At 38.7% G+C, this 14,691-nt stretch overlaps 1 protein-coding gene across 2 annotated transcripts in view; it reads left to right on the top strand.

Moving 5' to 3' along the window:
• LOC117939593 (gamma-aminobutyric acid receptor subunit gamma-3-like) overlaps positions 1–14,691 on the top strand; it is an 83,392-nt gene that overhangs the window by 34,842 nt on the left and 33,859 nt on the right. For both annotated transcript variants that reach the window (XM_034865035.1, XM_034865037.1), the window contains 3 exons: positions 5,538–5,629; positions 6,575–6,706; positions 10,503–10,585. In XM_034865035.1, the coding sequence (XP_034720926.1) occupies positions 5,538–5,629; positions 6,575–6,706; positions 10,503–10,585 (307 nt within the window). The remainder of the gene's footprint in view (positions 1–5,537; positions 5,630–6,574; positions 6,707–10,502; positions 10,586–14,691) is intronic.

Genomic DNA, 14,691 nt, shown 5'->3' with positions numbered 1-14,691 from the left:
TTTAACATATCTAAACAAAATTCAACAATCGTCACATGCCTTAAGACCTTCGCTGTTAGCAGTATTGCGGTTAAACAAAGAAACAGTGCTTATGTAAAAGGAATTGACAATTAGACAATAATGTAATAATTATTACAGGCCTACACTAAACATAAAGTACAGCTAAGGCTGGAAACGTAGTTTTGCAGGTATTTGATTCAAAGGGTTACCAGATTAAGTGAGGTTTTCCCTATAGGCTTAATTACCCGTCACCAGTTTGACCATACTCAACTTTATGTCTATGCTTCTTCATCTACTACTAGTTCTTCTAGTAAATGGGCACTACCACTGCCTCTAATACATCTAGCCCTGTTACCTCTGTTACCAGTACATACAAAAGTAAGTCATTTGACTTAGAGTTAGACAAAGAGACACAGGTGTTGATTGTACCTCAGGCCAGAGGCTTAGTGAAGCATAGCCAACAGTTTTTTTATTTCCCATTTTGTTTTTCTTCCTTTCCTCACAAACAGACTTCAAGCAAACAGGTATGCAAATAATTTCCTTTTGTTTCTTTCAAAGGTCTTTCTATTTGATTCTTAGGGATGAACAAAACAAAGTCATGTTTATGAAATTAGCCACACACACACACACACACACAGAAGCATTATTCAAAATGCCACTCATATCCGCAGGTAACGCACAGTTTTGTTTATTAGACATTTGACAGAAGTTCATCACCACCCCTAAGCGGGAGTTGAATGGTGGTGTTTACCGTTATTTCTGCCAGTCACACACAAGGGGCATCACTGGGAGGCTGCCTGCAGGACACAGCAATGCATTCTGGGTGAATGCGTTTATTGGGATTGGATATGAAGGCTTTGAGAATAAAATTATATTCAAATATTGTTCACGGTGATGAAGTAGTACGGGAATGAGTTCAGAAATGGTCAAATGAGTCAGAAAAATCAAATACTCATAATTATCTTTCTTCTTCTTCTTGAGGGATTGAAAATGTAGTCCAGCAACCAATTTACCAAGGTCTGGGAGATATAACTTTTTCACTTATAAATATTTATACCGAGTATGCGGCATCGGTTTTGCCTGAAGAAATACATTAGTCAGTGATCTGTGCTTAAGTCTAAAATTTCCTTCACTGCAAAGCCTGATATAACAAAGCGCAAGACAGTATTTTAGAGCTCACCGGATTCTGGCTGATCAGCAATGAGGCAGAGAGTCCGTTATCAGGGAGATGTAACTGACCTTATGGTAAGTTGATAAAGAAAACCAGCATAAGAGAAGAGACACCAGTGGTGGAAAAAAAACTCTTAAATCCAAAATAAAAGTACTCCCTTTAGTTTATTATTGGACAATGATTAAATTTGTCTGCTGGGTTTACTTTAGAGCTGCTGGGACATCTTTTGAAGGACGGTTGCTTTTTGCAGCAATTAGTGGATTTGCTCATATGGGCAAAATGCCAAGTTCAACTTTGGTGACCTTTTACTCACGAGTGCGTGCCGACTAATATCAAACTGTCCTGACAGTGCTGACTTTTGAGGGAATAAAGAGCTAGAGAGTCAAAAATGGAAGAAGCTACTGTAGCTTAATAGCCGCAAAGACCGTTTCTACAGGCTGACATTTTAACCTGTCATAGTAGGAAAAGCACAGGTGCATTTTATAACATTAATGATGGCTGCAGTACACGTAAGGGAGGCACTAGATGGCACTCGACTTGTGGTCCCTTTAAAATGGCAAAACAATACAATTAAAGAAATTAAAATCAACGTCTCTGTCCAGAAATCATTACCTGGTTACTCAAAATGATCCACAGACCTGTTTGTGAGCAGTTTCGTGTAGGAACTATTTTCTTTTTAACAAACTACACCCGCAACCGCATCACTGCACAGAAGGAAGCGTACTCATGGATGAGAGCTGTAGCTGTAGCATTAACTAGTGCAGGTGAGCTACTGTATCAGTATCAAACTATGGATTGTACCAATGAGCAAGAGCTTCTAGTCCATGAGTATTTTTTTTTTCTGCCCAGTGATACAGTTGGCAGGTGTAGTTTGGTAGAAAATACTTCTAACCCTATTAACCCCTATTACTGGAAATGAGCCGTTGTTAATGTTATCAATTTGTAAAGGTTTTTTGCTTTTGTTTTCTTTCATTTGAATTTGCATTAGGTAATGATTTTAGGAATCAGCAGTAATCAATGGATTACTCAGCTTAAGTATTGGTTTCAAATGTTAATACTAGGAAAGCCTTTCATCACCAAACTTAACACTTTTTATTGAAAGTTTGCAATCCAAAACATTCAGGTGAGAGAATTTCTGGCTTAGCAAATGTGAAGATTATAATCAAGCTAAGTAAAAACAAAGTTATAAAGATATAAAGTATTAAGTGTTTTCTCCCTCTTGGGAAACATGTGTTGGTACATGGATGTGGAAAATGTGGCTGAGCGACGTCTGTAATTGGTGCCGAGCGCTCCTGTTGAAATGATGCAAAAATGGATAAGGAGGCAGCTCTTTGTTCTGACGTTGTTGAAGTCAGGCTAATTAATTTCAGTCAGACTTGCTTTGCTGTCAACATCCTTTGGCTTTAATAATGGATTTCATTTTATCAGATTCTGAGTGGTATTTGCATTCCCAAAGAGAGTAAGGCCAGATTTGTTGATTATTACCCACCTTTGTAACAGCAAGTTAATTTGCAGATAATCAGTGTTTGCTGAAGGAAAATCATGATCTTTCAGAGTGTGTTGCTCTCATTTGATATGGCAAAATGATTTTTATGTCATATGATAATATCCTGCAAACATTAATAATTTTCTCAAACTGTATAAGAGAAATGATCAAAAATTGATCATACGGGAGTTTGCCAGCAGTTCCTCTACCTACAGTTGTAGCCAGCTGTGCAAAACTTAGTCAGGGACAGGAAGGAAATAGTTTATCCAATTCTGAATTTTTTAAGACCTAAAATAAAATATTTATACCCTAAATAATGAACTTGCAACTCGCTGTCTTTGACTTTATATGTTGGACTTTCCCATCAGAGAATATACAACACAAGTCACCCTTGATTATCTCGCCTATAGGTTTGTGCTGCATTGTTTTTTACCAATAGCGGTGAGTAATGGACTCCCTTAACACCTTCGTTCACTGACTTTGTAATGGATCCCCAGTGGAGTAATGCAAGCCTCATAGTTAATTCAGTCAGATATCTCTCGACACTCGGCTTCATTGTTTTGCATTTTGTCCGTGAATAATGGACCTGCCTCAGTGACTTGTCTTGTAAGTGTAGTCCCCAAAAGGACCCAGCGGAGCAGGGTGTTCATCTGTGCCAGGCGTAACATGTAACACTTTGTGGTTTGCTGTCTTCGTCTGAGTTATTGGTGCGCACGTCTCCCTATCATTATCCTCCAAAGGTCATGCAGACCGACAGTAACAATGGGGATTCTGGCGACAGATGTATAGAAAGGTTGGGTCTTGTCTGTTTGTTTTTAGAAAAGGTCGGAATAGTCAGAAAGTGAGTGACACTTGGAATCGTGATGCTTGGGGTGCAGCATGTGTACCTCACGCACTCTAAACATGACCACACTGTGACTTTTGTTGGCTCACTTTAGAAACTTTTGATGAGGGTAAATTTAACAAAATGATAATATACATTACAAATGAAACTCTGTTCTCCAGAGAAAGTCCTCCTACAGTATTATTGCACATTCTTCCCTTGAACCCAGGTCATTTCTTTTCTACAAACCGGAACCGGATCATTCCCAGATGGTCTCACATAATAGTCTCTGGATGGCCAATATTTTATTTCCCTTCATTTTAGATAATCTAAGGATTTCAAATGGCTTCAACCAGTTCTCACTGTCTGACCTTATCATTGAAGTATCAGTCGACCTTGCTTACATTCTATAGAGGGCTTCCAGCTGATGCACTGACCTTCTGCCGCCCACGTTGGAGGTCCTCAGCAGCTTCGCACTGGGAAGCTGTGAATAGCTTGTCATATTTCCCAACTGAGTCAAGGGGTATGGAAATGTGTTAAATATCTGGGCTGTTTCACACTGATCATACAGCATCATTTATCTTCAAATATTGATATAATCTTTTATATAATTAGTCATATTATTTTCAAATAAAGTATTCTAAAGTATTCCATCAAAAATTCCATAACATTTTTGATGGACTCAAAAATGAGATTTTAATCTCAGTGGAAGTTTACTTGACTAAATCAATGTTATATTGTCTCAGCAATGAAATGAAATGTGGTGCCTCACATGGTAACTATAGAAACAATATTAAAGAGAGAGAGAGAGAGAGAGACAGTGATACACAAGGTTGTGGAAACCATGTACAGTAGCTTGCTGCAACCACTCAGGTTTAAATAAAGTTTGTGTTTGGCAAGGTTGTCTCCAGGTCACAAACGATGTGGCTTCAGAGGTGGTTGCAAAGTAAAATGATCTTTTCAGAAAATAGAAAGTATTTTAGCATTCGATTGTCATTTTAATGGGTTTTTCGGAGTGGTGTCAAATGTAGGGTTGTTTCCACTTCCGCAAAGAAGAATAATGGTCTCTCAGTTGTATTTAATATTTACAATATTTACAATCAAACTAATGTTTGTTTTGTAGGAAGGGCATGCATCAGCTTTTGAAGGTGTTCTAACCTAATGTTCAGATATTTACAGTAGCCATTATGCAACCACAATACTTTCATGTACAGCACAAGATTTCATTTTACCAAAACAGTACAGCAACAGTAGTGTGCTATTTGGAGTGTGTCCTAAGAAGTAGGTGAGTGGAGACAGCTGTGTAGCCAGCTGTCAGCTGAACCCAGGTCTTTCCAAATGTAATATAAAGGTCAATGAATGACACTCTGTCAGCTACATTATGCCAGGTTATATTTAGCCATTATTTGGATGCATGTTCTCTTGAGGAATGAGAAAGTGTCTGAGATTGGTGGTTACATTAGTAACTTGTCACTTGGCTGCACTGTACCCAGTACTTTCCTCTCCACAATATATTTAATACAAAGTTGATTACCTTTTGCTTTACATACAATATGTAGCAACATCATCCATGTTTAGCGTACAAAACATATGCTCAACTTTGTGGAAATGAAGGAATTCAAATCTACTTTTTCAAGGATTTAACATATTGTGTGATAAAAAGAAGGCAGCACAGTGCCAACAAGATATATACTTCTTATTTTACCTGCTAAGTTAGGAAATTTTGATGCATCGTTCTTATGCTAAAACTTCTCACAATTAGAAGAGGGGTCATTTCTGAGGTGAAAAAAAGTGCTGAAGCAAACATTGTGAGATGGTGTAATTGTAATTTCCATATCAAAAGCATAATGTGTATTTGAGTGCTTCCAGTTAGTGCTGCACTGCTTTAGGATTTCCTTTGAAGTGGACACATTTGCGTTTAAACAAACACATTATCAGCTCCTCCAGAAGGACTGAGCCGTGGCCGCGCAGCACACACACTTCATCCATCTCTGTCTCAATGCTACTTTAAAAAGGCTTGTCAGATCAGTATATTGAGTCTACTTTTCTCTCCCCAGGAGTACCAGATCGATATTATCTTCGCCCAGACCTGGGTGGACACCCGTCTGCGCTACAACAGCAGCAGCAGCATGCGACTAACCCTCAACAGGTATGCTGGTTTTACTGTAGACATACAGCTTAATTTCAAATTCCCTTATCCTGTACAGTGGCTTGCATAAGTTTACACACCCATGCTAAAGTTGATTAAAAAGAGGAATAAAAAAACATCTTTTGTAAATTGATCTTAATGCCTTAATTAAAAAAAATTAGGAAAATCCATGACACAAATTGTATGTATTAAATGTAAAAAATGTATTAAATGTTCTTCCTTAACATACAGGGGACATGAGTATACACCCCCCCTATGTTAAATTCCCATAGAGGCAGGCACATTTTTAGTTTCTAAGGCCAGATATTTCATGGATCAGGATACTATGCATCCTGATAAAGTTCCCATAGCCTTTGGAATTAACATAACCCCATATCATCACAAAGCCTTTACCATACCTAGAGGTTGGCATGGTGTTATTTCAGCTAGCTTAATAACTGGCTTGATATGAATTGAGAGATGATCTTATGGAATGTTCCTCATGCCTATTAACATTATCCCTCATTTTCATCAACTTTAGCATGGGTGTGTAAACTTATGCAAGCCACTGTAAGATCAGCGTCATGGCTGCAGCGTTGATACCTATTGATAATTACAGCATTTTCTATTTAACAATGTTTTTTAGATTATTTCCAAGACACTGCTGTGACTCTTTATTTTCCACTGTAGCAACTATTGTGTTTCAACATTTTCATACTGTGAATATCTCATTTGAGAACAATGTTATTCTCTCTCGGGCAGAGGCCTGTAATTAATGGAACAAATTGATTGATGTACTTTGTTTTCCCCGTGTCGGCTGGGTATTTTGTTATCCTCTCATTGAGAAGTGGAGCTGCGTTATGCAATTCAAAGAAATCTAGAGGAATTTAACAGCAGTCATTTCTCACCTTCTGCCCTTTGCTTTTTTTCTCTGTGTGTCTCTTGGTCCGACTATTATTCAACCAGCAATATGGTCGGCTTGATCTGGCTGCCCGACACCATCTTTAGAAATTCCAAGAATGCCGACTCTCACTGGATAACAACGCCGAATCAGCTGCTCCGGATCTGGAACAATGGAAAAGTACTCTACACGTTGAGGTAAAAGAAATGAAAACACAAAGTACAATATGATGCATGAAACAAAAGACTGTGTAGAATTCCAAGAAAGAATGGTACACAGTGAATCAAATAGGAACTAAACAAAGTAGTAAAACTGTATTAATTGTGAACTTTAACTGCAAACCGTTGATAGTGACTAAATCCACTTATTCACTGGAATCAATATTAAAGACTTTAGAAAGAATTCTGTTCTCAAAAGTGAAACAATGTGAAGCATCGATTCGTCGTGTCTTCTTTGAAAGTTTGTGAAAGCATAACATCCCAATTTGGGCCAAAGGAAGGAAGCAAGCAGCAACGTACAAACTTGTCCTACTCATTAATAGGCAAATATGGGTGCATTTTGCAGATTAATTCAAGCTGCAGTCATCTTAAATTAATGTATGTTGCAGTAGTTCCCAATAGTGACTCATTTTAACAGTGAAAAAAAGGCTCAACAAATCCTATATGCTCTGTGTTTCCATCAAGCTTGTTAGTAGGAGCAGGAGGGTTTGTGCATGTCAGAGCACCCACATATTGTACTTGAAGCCCCCGCTTTTCAAAGAGATATATATATATATATATAATATATATATATAAAATTAATAATATTAGGGTGTGTCTGCTTGGATTAGAATGTTTAGTTCAGATGACTAAACCCTCAAACCATGACTTGAAACCATGATATAGTCAAGGCCCCAAAGAATATTATCACAGGGGTATGAGATTAGAAAAAACTGAGATGCATCTTTTTAATATTTTTTTTTTAGCCTAGACAGTAGAGTTACAGACAGGGTATGCGCAGAGGGGTATGACATGCTACAATGGGCCCCAGCTGAAATCAAGGCAGGTACACCACGGTCAGGTGTTACTGTATGCTTGTTAACCGCTCTGCCAGCTGTGCATACACAGCGTACACTTCAGTAGAACTTGAACTACTCGTGTTCTGGTGGCTCGGCTTCTTTTAGCTTCTACTTCAATCAGCACAATTAACTATATAATTCTTCCGTGCAATTTATTTTCACTATTGAAATTATAACATCTTAGCATTTGCTACAACGCATGCTGTAACTCAGCAGAGAAGAAACTTCTCCTACAACATGTCAACATGTTGTGTGTTACTGCTTGTTGACTTCTGCTCCCTCTGACAGCTTCTCAGTGCTAGAGAAATGACACACGGGAGGGTTGTGCGTGTTTGTGTGTGTATGAATGGTCTTATGACAAAAGACTCAGGATTCGGGCGGACACGTTCTTTTTATATTTGAGTGGCATCTGGTTTTATGAACCCTCAAGCTCTGTCATGGGCTTTTTCTGTCTTGAGGATCCAATTCCACCTGTGTATCCAGGATTTCAAACAAAACCTTGGTCAAACAGCAAATACCACCATGAGTGTTTGTTTTCATGCCCCTGGAGGAACAGCTGCTCAGCTCCTGCTGCATCACGTATCATCATCAATCATCAATTCAAAATGTGTACCAAAATGACTGTAAGGAGCAAAATACTTCTTATATTGACCTATAATCTTACTTATGATTGTAGGGGAATAATTAGGGTTGTTTAAGGGGTTAATAATACTTTCATTGTGAGCTTCCAACTTGTTTAAAGCTGCACTGAATATTTGTTCGTTAATAATAACTCTAATGATCATATGCACTATGAAATAGGTCACTTACAGTAACTAACACACAGATAACTCTCTCCCGACTCTGATTAACTCCATTTACCCTTCTTGCCCAGCACTTAACGGCAGCCAGCTGGTACACAGGGAGCATGTACCAGCTAAAGAGACCAATATCTGTCTCAGACATTAGTGAAAACTAACTAAAAGGAAAAGATCATGTTTCATTTCCATGCATCAGGTGACAAGAACAATGACTCCAAATGAATGCTAATGTTGTGTAGATAGGCAACTGTTTCTAAAATGTTCGCCACAACTGTTTTTTAAGGTGATTAATATGTCAGTGCTGACATATTATGGTCACATAAACTTTACAGTACGTAACATTGTTAATATACTGATACCATTCACCTTAATTGTTCTTTATATTCTGACAAGGATATGTAACAATACATAAATGTCTTTATGTATGCCATAGGTTTAATTTTGCAAAGCATAGGCCACACATGTTGACTCCTAACAATACACCAAATGCAAAACATACTGCATATATTCTCCTCCTCACAACCACAAACTTCCCACAAATCTTGGCTTTTATTAGCTAATTTTACTTCTGCTAGTGTTTGCCTCTTTGAAAAAATTTAAAATTATTGTTTCATAAAAGCATATTGAGGGCCGTATCTTTAACCCAGCGCAACGTGGCACAAAGCCCAACACAAGCGTCTTTGCTATTTTAAGACCAACGCAGTTGTCACTTTCCCGTCCTGTTCCCAAGTCGTTTAAATAGCAAACGCACTTGCACCCATCTTTGTGCCCATGGGTGTGCTGGTCTCACAGGGAGGTGTGTTCTGGGGAATTCTTGGTGTATTACTATCTTCACTGCATCAGCGTGAAGGGATCGTGACATTGAACAACAAAAACCTGGTCTAAAGTCAGTAACGCAGCATTTCATTGTTATTTTAACAGCGCATTAGTAAAATGTGCCTAGGCTTAGGCAGCACGTGCACACTATTCTCGTTACACACAGGGAAGCGCAGCAGCACACACACACGCAAAAGAATAAAAATTAAAATATGTTGGTGCAAATCCACCATCATAATAGCAATGCTCCAAGGAACAAACACACCTGGCTTTTAAAGGGAATGGGAGATGACGCTCTGATTGGTCTATTGCACGTTACGCCCAAAACACACCTATGAATTAGTGAAGACACAAAGTACAACCCTTTATGAACCATGAGCCGGGACCCTTTTTTCTGCCGTCAAACTAGCAAAAGTGGATTTGGACAGGCCCTAAATGCACCTGCGCCATGTGCTTGGACGCCATGCGTTTAGATTGTTAAACAGGGCCCTAAGTCTTAAGGAGGCATATGTTTGGGGGTGTATCTGTTTTGGGTGATGCATCTCTCACACTCGCATCTTTGCAGTGTCACCACAGCTCCACACTCTTACCCAAATTTGGATTTACTGTATGCAAATTGGGACTGTGCAGTACATCATCTACAGTATGTTTACCTACAAACAAGACGAGCGAGTCTGCCCTCCTGCCTTAAATAAGGCTCGCTTTTATGTGCTTTCAGTCAGTCAATTAATGAGAAACTGTACCCACAACACAACAAAACAACAATCGAACGAAACAATCCCATTTTCATGATGGTCTCATTATTATCGTGTGCAGTGAGAATATATATTTAGGATAATGTATTGAAGGACAGTAACTTGCAGAGAATATGAATTGAGTCTGATTTATATTTGCATGTGAAACTAATTCCATGTGTCTTTGTGATCACTGTTTGCTTTCTCAAAACATCTGGTGTCTTGACTAGTTCACTGATCATAGCTAAGTACTCGTGTTTTTAGCCGCTTACATGCCTCCGGGCCCTGACCTATAAGTTAATGCTGTCTTCACCAAAAATATGTCTGAAGCTGATGATAAAACAGTTCTGTCATTTTGAGGGATTTTACATGTCAACCAAGCAACTGAGTGTGATCATGCACCATCTGGCTTGAAGCCAGTGCTAGATATGCAAAAAGTGTGTTGTTTGATAAAAGTAGAGATGAGTACCGTGCATTCACGTCATATGCTTCATGGTCCGAAAAATGAGCGATCCGAAGCACTTCTAGCGTCTAAAATGTCTTTGTCTAAGTATTCCTCATCCTCCTTGTTTCTCTCCCTCTGCAGGATGACCATCAACGCAGAATGCCAGCTGCAGCTCCATAATTTCCCAATGGACGAACACTCCTGTCCTCTTGTCTTCTCCAGCTGTGAGTATTGGCAATAGCATAACACATACACACACACACACACACACACACACACACACACACACACACACACACAAATGTGCACATATTCATGCATTGCGATGCTTATACATATGTCCGCTAAAGTAGCAGAGGCTTAATAAACAAAGAAATCCAAATAGCAACAGCAAAATAATCACTATCGACAGAATTAAACTCCAAAGATTCCTCTATGCTACTGTAAAGGAAAATGGGACGAGCAGGTGGAAATGAAGGCACCATTTGGTGCCGAAACGATTACCAAAACGGAACTGTGCTACCTGATGAGCACAAACACTTCAGCTGCTATCCCATCTTGACACAAGCATGTTGATTTTTGTGAAAGGCCCTAATGGATGGGGCCCAGTTTTGATTGTGGATTAACTGCATCTATAGGGGGGTGTTTACGACGCCTGTTTCAAATTACTGTCAGGGCCACAAGTGTTTGCGTCACCAGAATATTATAATCTAGCAAGGCTACATAGATAAATCATACCAGCTGACAATTCACACATTGAATGTTGCATAGTAAGACAGGATACAGGACTTTTGTTTTCAATGTTTTTTTTGTTTTGTTTGATTGATTTGATTAAGGTGTGTATGCTGAACACTGGGGCGGAAATTTGAAACATTCCCATTTATCATTGAATTGCTTGATAACACACCGGACATTCAATTCTTGAGTTTGCTCTGTGTTTGCTGGGTATTCTTGTTTTGCTTCCTCACAGAGATTTTTAACATGTTTTTAACTATTGCCACTTTACAAGACCTGATGCCGGAGCTTTAAATATAAGTTGGAGCGAAGACATTTTTGGAACTGCAAGCCTGTATTCATCTTACAAGAAGAAGGCTGTGTGTGAGCCTGAAGTTTTCAGTTCAACAAAAAGAAATTGATCGACGTTTGAAAAAATCACAGGGAGACTGTTGGTAAAACTTTTGAAGCCACTTTGACTCTACTACTCTATTATTTCTGTAAACAAAACTTACCAAACAACTTTTACTAGCTTCTTCAATCATGTTGCACTGGACTGGAGCTGCTAAGGGCCATTAAAAGCCAGGAATAATAGGCAAGAGGGACCTGTGGGACAATTTGTGTGACTGTTGCATGAATGCTCTTTTGTCTTGTGCTTTGCTTGCTCTCTCTCTCTCTCTCTCTCTTGCTAAAGTCTATAATCTCTTAGCCTCTGTGTGTGCCCCATAAAACACAGCCGCAGATATACACCTGCATTTCACACACATTGAATTCCAGATGCAATTTAGTCCGCAGCGGTCAGTCTGTAGCAATAAATCAGTTTCAGCAGCTATTTTGTATACATTTCCTTTCCTTCCTCCCATATTTTACGCTCTGATTATAGTTCTGCCTCTCATTGGCTGATCAGATTTAGCTGGGAAGGATGGAGAGGATGAACAAAATGCATTTAGCCACAGTGAGGACCGCAGCAGCAGAGATACTATTGACTCTAATAAGGAGGCTTAGCTTAATAGTGATCTGATTCATAGCAACACAAACTTAGCTCTAATGGTTTTTAGGGAATTACGTGAGAAAAAGATAGGATGTCATAAAGTGCTTCATTATAAAGACAAAATACATATAATAGAGCCATTATAAAAATAAATGTGAAACAACACTGAATTGGACCGGGAGCCAGTGTAAGACCAGGATTGGTGTCACATGAGACCTCTTTGAGACATTTGGACCCCTTGTAAACAATCCAGAGATGTCTTCCTGCAAAGAGGGAGTTGCCGTAGTCTAGACGGAATGAAATAAACAGCGTGAATACTCATCTCTATCTCAGCTTGAGACACAATAGGCTTACATTTCTTAATATTTCAAAGCCGGAAAAAGTATTTATTTTTTTTTAATTTTTTTATTTAACACATTTTATTTATGTGTTAGCCTACCCTGCTTACTCTGAAATGGCACCTGACTGAATAGCCCTAGAGCCAGATACCACCCCAGCCAGGCCCGTTAACAACAGCCCTCTTCTTATTGATCAGGGCACTTGGTATGGTTGTTAGGATTATATTAATAGCCAGGAAAAATAGGCCCGAAGGATAAGTTAATTTCAGTGGCTAGAGCAACCCATAAGAACCTCGAAGATGTTAAACACACTTTACCTAATGAATAACAACCTTAAGAGAGAAACACATTCATAGTATACTGCTTGTACTTTAAATGCAGGGATTTTATAATGTATTGCAAAACTGAGCAAGGGCAGGCATACAACTTAAAGTAATTAAAATTCAATTGAGTAAACTAATATGATCAAGACTTTAACTAATTAAAGGACTAACACTGATCTGTGTCTGTCTCTCCCTTATATTAGGTGGACACCCAAAACTCTCTCGGACCAATGTTAGAACATACACATGTTACACACATGTTCTTGTGGACTTAAGTGGTTGAGAGCCAGGAAGTGTCATGATGACTGCATTAGAACTACTGATGGCTTCATTCTGGAGTAAAATTGGAGTCCTCAAAGATTTATTGTCCCACTAACCAGTGCATATATTACGTTACCCATAACCAAAATCACATCCGATTTTGTATGATGGGACATTCTGTTTGACCAGACATCTTCCAGTGCTGGATATAATTTAATTTAGGTAATAATCCTTATATGATTATAATAGGGATTGTCTCAGGCCGTTCTTAAACCTTTTTTCAGCATTGAGTTTGGATAATCAATTGACAATTTTTGAGCATATAAACAATTTGTTCACAGTGTGATGAGACCCGATGTCAAAGTACTGTAGGCAGTGAAAAAGCTATTGGCTGCTAATGGGCTTCCATTATGTCTCTGCTCTCAGTGAAAGGATTAAAAAGAAAATCTGCCTTTTTTTCCCCGACCCGACCTTGGACCCGTGGATGGACATTTTTTTCTGTTTGAAGCCGCAACGGATGAACAGCTAATGTCTTCAATAACACTGAATTAAAGCCTTAAAGTTTCATATTTGCTGAAGCTGAATGCTGCCATTTTGATAAGCTTTTGAGCTTATTGCTCAAACATATAATTTATTATATAATTTATTATGTTTATAAAAGAAAATCACTGCATCATCTCACGGTTTATATTTTCTCTGCAAAAGTGATGATAATAGTCATTAGCAATGAATATAAATGCAAGCTCTCAGATGGCACCAAGATAATGAAGGGATCATGAAAATTACATTTATGGGTGTTCCTAAAAGCAAGTTCAAACTTGCCATTGTGAGTTTAAGAGGTCTAATTACATCTCAGAGCAGAACAGAAGCATATTAATAAAGAAAAAGAAGAAGAAAAAAAAAACTTTCGTAACATCTGGTCTATGGTTATAGAAAACGTCCACATCTTTTTACTTTGTTCATATGCACATGTTTAATTTTTGGAGACAGCAGCACAGACATCCCTATCTGCATATAGAAGTTAAGTCTTTTGGAAGAGCTGTCTCCAGATGTCCATACGACTCTGATGATATATTCATGCATTTAGAAGTTCTAAAGAAACAATTTCTTTCAGTCATGACGTGCTTTTAGATGAAGAAGCAAATTAGCATTAGTTTTGACAGGTCATCTCATCCTGGAACATGTTGCCAGCCTACGAATGACACGCTCCGCGGCAGATGGAGATGACGGAGACGAGGCGACTCATAGTCTTTCTCAGTCTTTGTACATCATGGGGACATTCTCCCACTGTCCAAAACAAAAAAAAGATCCCACTCTGCCACTGTGTTTTTGTGCTCTTACATGCTGTAACATTAAGCTCTCCTACCCCTCAAGGCGGGTGGCTGTTAATGTCATACTATACTGCTGCCCAACAACATTCTTTCTCTTCATCTTGAAGCAAATCACAAGCCATTTTGACTATGTCGAAAATACTATCATTTTAGCAGACCCACCACTACTATTTGCTGCCTCTTATTTAAAATACAGAATGGCTCAGTTACACCAGTTGCAAAGTCCCCGTACAAAATGTAGAAGTAACTTTATCTCAGTGCTATTAAATCAGGCGAGTCATTTCCAGTTTAAAAAACTGTAACTAGCAGACACTGCTGCCCAAATAAGCTGAGGACCTCCATCATGACTTCCACAGGGTTTTTAACGTTATT

Source organism: Etheostoma cragini, chromosome 24, assembly GCF_013103735.1.
Source record: "Etheostoma cragini isolate CJK2018 chromosome 24, CSU_Ecrag_1.0, whole genome shotgun sequence".
NCBI classification, from domain to species: Eukaryota; Metazoa; Chordata; class Actinopteri; order Perciformes; family Percidae; genus Etheostoma; species Etheostoma cragini.
Note: the sequence above shows the minus strand (reverse complement) of the source record. Positions and strands in the feature narration are given on the sequence as shown.